The 4,671-nt window shown below is 59.0% G+C and overlaps 1 protein-coding gene across 1 annotated transcript; it reads right to left on the bottom strand.

Annotated features, from left to right (window-relative positions):
* Nucleotides 1–379: 379 nt before the first annotated feature.
* On the bottom strand, nucleotides 380–4,621 carry TSPAN1 (tetraspanin 1). The gene is made up of 7 exons (XM_014307876.2): nucleotides 4,610–4,621; nucleotides 3,560–3,766; nucleotides 3,099–3,173; nucleotides 2,294–2,392; nucleotides 1,801–1,938; nucleotides 1,297–1,380; nucleotides 380–1,063 (listed from the first exon to the last, which is right to left on the bottom strand). Exons 1-7 carry the CDS (start codon nucleotides 4,619–4,621, stop codon nucleotides 1,010–1,012), a joined length of 669 nt encoding a protein of 222 aa, XP_014163351.1. The 3' UTR covers nucleotides 380–1,009.
* Nucleotides 4,622–4,671: the final 50 nt, after the last annotated feature.

The raw sequence follows: 4,671 nt of genomic DNA, 5'->3' as shown, positions 1-4,671 counted from the left end.
CCGCCCCTGCTTTTCAAGCCAAGCTGCTGCTCAGCCCCTGGCTGGGTGCTGTGAGCAAGCAGTGGCTGTTGCACAGGGCAGGGGATGCAAGGGTGGTGTCCTCCCCGCACCCTGTCTGTTGCGCAAACACAGGGCTGCTCTGTTTCCAAGCACCTGAACAGGTGAGGAGCCACAGGCAAGGAGGGCAGGGAGGCTGTGGGCAGGGCTGTGCTGCCTGCAAGGACAGGGAAGGGAAGGGAAGGGGGGAGGGAGGTGAGGCAGCCCTCACCCCTGCACCCCCAACCCAGCAGAGGGTGTTTATTAAAGGCAGCATTAAGATCAACTCCAGAAAATAATTCGAATCCAAGATGAAAAATTTATTTGCATTTCTTTACAGCAGGGAGAGGGGCTCAGGCACAAAATGGCACAGGGTACAGGGCAGCCTCAGCCCCTGCAGAGCCAGGGACCACCAGAGCTGTCTGCATGCCAGGGAAGGGCAGAGAGCAGCCAGCACCCAGCCAGCCCCTCTTTCAGGGGACCACACGGCAGCAAGGCCAGGGCTGGCACAAGATGGGTGCAGGAGCAGATACATCCCCAGTGAGGGTGTAGTTACCCCCGCCAAAGGGATGCAGGGGGACACAGCAGGGACAGTGTGAGAGCAGTACAGCACCCACCTGCAGGGGTGTATCAAGGCATCACCGTGCCAGTGCCAGATCAGCAGCCCTGAACAGCCCCTGTGCTGCTTTATCTCCTGCTGGCATCAGCCAAACAGACCAAGCAGCTTCTCCCAACACTCCCCCCAATCAAAAAACACCCCAAATCTCTATGTACAGGCTCTGTATGCCATATCAGTACAAAAATATACACAAACTCTACAGATCCCAGCTCAGTAGATCAAAATACAGCTACAAATCACAGTGCACAAGAGAGCATCAGACCCGGGGAGGGATGGGGTCCCCCTGAGAGCATGGCACATCACAGCTGCACCCCAGCATGGGGGGGTGGCAGGTCATCCTCCTGCCTCAGGGGGTCACTTCTCATCCAGCCGACAGTACAGGTACATGGAAACTGCCATGGCTGCAATCTGGGGGGGGCAAGGTGCAAATCAGCCCCCTTAGATGTGCAGCCTCCCTCCCCTTCCCAGCAGGGCTTTGGGTCACAGCCCACCATGCCCAGGGCACCAGGGGGAGGGCTGGACGTGCCCAGGGAAGAAGGCTCAGTATCTGGGGCTGCACCAGCCCCCTGGGCCCCCCAGGCTGGCCCAGCCCCACCTCCAGGCCCAGGGAGGAGGCAGCAGAGCAGTGCTCAGGCACTCACCTCCAAGGCAGCGATGCCGGCTGCCACGCCGCCCGCCACCCCGGCGTTGGTCCTGATTTCTTCCAAGATCTGTTTGAAACAGCCCTGCACGGGGCAACCACACAGGTGAGGATGGCAAGAGGGGGTGATACCCCAACTGCCAGGGCACAGCATCCCCCAGGAAGGGAGGTACTGCTTCTCCAACCCAGAGCACACAGCTACAGGGAAGGTCTGAGGCTTCAGGGGCAACTCGCCCATTTCTCAGACCAAATATTGGGTGGGGAGCAAGGAAAGGAAGGGAAGAAGCAGGAAAATCACCCAAAAAGGCAGAGTGGTGCCTGGGTTCATGCCCAGCACCAGGGCATGTTTTTACCAGGGACATGCCAAGGCCCCCACAGCCTCCCCCTAGAACTTAAAGCCTGTGGGACCACCGTGTGCAGAGCTGGGGCTGGAGCTACAGGACAGGTCTCCCTCCCCGTGCCCAGGCACACCCCAAGCCAGGCTCTGCCAGCAGCACACCCATACCTGGACAGCCATTTCTGCAGCCACTGTGCTGTTGCAGGGTTCCTGCATGTCACAGCACTGCCTGGGGTAGCCGTGGTATGTATCATAATAGTAGGAGTTGTTGAAGTCTGTGTAGTTATTCAGGCCACAGCAGTGAACCTAAGAGGGACAGAGAGGAAGGGATGGGAAGAGCATCCTTCAGGTCTCCCTCCATGCTCTGACACCATCTGGACCCCACTGGCTCATGGAGGGAGTCACCCAGCTCAACCCTCCTTCAGGGGGCTGCTCAGTATCACCTTGGCACCAGGGTTTTGCCCCACACACCATCACACACAGCTCTCACCCCACCAGGTCCCAAGCAGGCAGTTCCCAGGAGCCTGGGGAATTGAGGAGGTGGTGACAGCTCAGCACATCCAGGACTGTGATGTGTCCCCACTTCCCTCTCACTGTCCCACCTAGATGTGCACCACCTAAGCCCATGCTGGCAGGTTCCTGACCCCAGGGCTCAGCACACCTCTGTCATGGTGACGTTCCAGATCTGTGTGAATGCGTCATCCGCCCCATACTTCTCCTTCAGCAGCGGGGTCACCAGCCCTGTCAGTAACGTCTCTGCCTGGAAGAAAGGGCAGGAAAACACCATCAGAGAAGGTCCTGGGGAGCACCACAGAGCTGAGCACCCCCATACTGGTCTCAGCCTGCGGAGAAGAGACCAAAAAGACCCAGCATGGCCAGCAGCCACACCACGGCCATTTGACCCGCAGAGAGTTTTCCTCTTCCCAACCAAGCAGAGCTTTATGGCACAAGGTCATTTATGTCCTGAGTCATCTGATAAGCAGCGTTAAGTGAGGGAGCCAGGAATGAGTTTGCCCTGTGGCTGACTTCTCCAGTGCCTAATGAGGCAGACACCTTTCTCCCCAGGTGGTTTCTCAGGTGCCTAATCATGGGGTGAGTTTGCTCAGCATGAGGCAATAGGAACTTCCTCCTCCAGTGGCTCCTACCCTCAGAGGTGGGGAGGTGTCAGGCCTAAGCTGGTTTGGGACTGAGGGGCTTGACAGAAAGAAGTGGGCAAAACTTGTCCTAAAAATACGGGGGTTATGATATAACAGGAACGCTGCTCCCACCACCCTCAGGCCACTCCAGCCTGCCCACGTAGCTGGTGCCAGCAGTGAGCAACATCCCAACGTCCCTTCCTCCTGCAGCACTGACCACTCTGAGCAGCCACACCCATGGGCAGCACTGCCAGCCCATGGCTCCTGTTTTCCCAAGGGGCAGAACACGTCCCACATCAGCCCAACCCAAGGCTCAGGGGTTGCACTCACAAGACCTGTGAAGACCAGAGCCACCACGGCAGCAGCAACTTCAGCAATGAAGATGATCAGCACCACTGAGAAGAACTAGGACACAGCAAGAGGAGGGAGGTCAAACAACAGCCAGAATCCTCAGGGGCTCCTGGAACTCATCTGCCTCCCCAGGGCTCCAGCCCTCCTGCCTCACTGCCTCCAGCTCTGCTCCTGGGCAGGAGCAGCACAACCTTGGGGTCCTCCAGCCCTCCCCCTGCATAGGGCTGGGCTCTCTGGACATTCTCCAAGAGAGAGACCTTAACACACTCTCCTGCCTCCTTTCACCCTTTCTGGGGCAGACTGAGTCCAGCACTACCTTTCCAAGGCCCACCCAGACTGCCACCACATGGAAACATCCACAGAGAAATCTGCCCATCAGTGCTCCCTACCACAGACCCAGCTCAAATGAGGCTTGATAAGGAGGTCAGCCAGGTCCATACCATCATCAGGAGACATTTGCTCTCCTTCTGGGCACCGTAGCACCCGAGGAAGCCGATGACCAGCAGGATGGCACCAATGACAATGAGGAGATAGGCCACATTCACAACCTGCAGGATGCTGGAGGACAGCGTCCCAAATATTTTCAGGAATGACTCTCCGTCCACTTTGACCCAGATGCCAACTCCCAGGAGGGTCCCACCACTGAGCTGAGAGGAGAAAGGCAATGTCAGCTTCCAGATAGGCACGAGATTTCATACTCAGGCAAAGCCCTGGCACAGGTGTTTCTCCCCTTGGCAGTTTTTTACCACACCAAAGCACAACTTTGTGGCACTGCAGGAAGCTCAGGGCACTGCCAGATGGATCAGTACCCTGAAACCCACCCCACCACCCCCACATCCCCTGGGCAGTGTCACCACTGTGCCAGCAGTGGAGCAGCCAAGGCAGCAGTGCCACCACAGGGCACAGTTCAGGCTCTGGCCACCATCACACTGCCACAAGCCCCTCCATGCAGGGCGGCTGCCTGCCCACCCAGAGGAGAAGCTGAGCCGCCCCTGACCCCAGACAGTCCTGGGCAAGGTCAGCGCTGGGCTGCCTGCAGTCTGTGCCAGCCCTCCCCTCTGCCCCCTCGACCTTCCCCACCACACTCAAATCCTGGCAGGGGCTTTACAGAGGGAGTGTTTCAGCAGGCTCTGCACCCTCTCCTTCCCAAGGCTGTGTCCTACCACAGCCCCTTCCAGGTGGCTCCTGCAGGGCCAGGGCAGCTCCTGCCGGCTCCACTGCCTTTGCCCCGGGGAGAGCAGAGCCTTCAGTGCTCTGAATTCCCGACACCCAGGAGCCCCAAAGCCACAGTCACACACGGGGGCTGCTCCCGTACAGAGGCAGAGCCCCCAGGCAGGGATGCAGCAAATCGACTGTTCTGGGGCATCAGCGCCTTGCCGAGCTTCAGCACAGCGAGGGACAGGGGCAGCTGATGCAACAGCCACTGTCCCCCAGAGCACGGCACAGCCCGCCGGGCTCGGCAAGTCCCACCTGCACCCAGGTGCCCACACTCTCCACGCCATGGCCCACAGAAAGGAGTCCGGAGGGGCAGGGGGGCACAGCCAGACCCACC

This window comes from Geospiza fortis, unplaced genomic scaffold (assembly GCF_000277835.1).
Source record: "Geospiza fortis unplaced genomic scaffold, GeoFor_1.0 scaffold333, whole genome shotgun sequence".
In the NCBI taxonomy this organism is placed as follows: Eukaryota; Metazoa; Chordata; class Aves; order Passeriformes; family Thraupidae; genus Geospiza; species Geospiza fortis.
The sequence above is the reverse complement of the archived record's forward strand: the minus strand, read 5'-3'. Positions and strand labels throughout refer to the sequence as shown.

Excerpts from the sequence above, each read along its gene's own strand:
- TSPAN1 (XM_014307876.2), bottom strand. Across the intron at positions 3,174-3,559 it reads GCAAATGTCTCCTGATGATG|TTCTTCTCAGTGGTGCTGAT; the intron begins GTATGGACCTGG and ends GCTGTGTCCTAG. Across the intron at positions 1,064-1,296 it reads CCGGCATCGCTGCCTTGGAG|ATTGCAGCCATGGCAGTTTC; the intron begins GTGAGTGCCTGA and ends TGCCCCCCCCAG.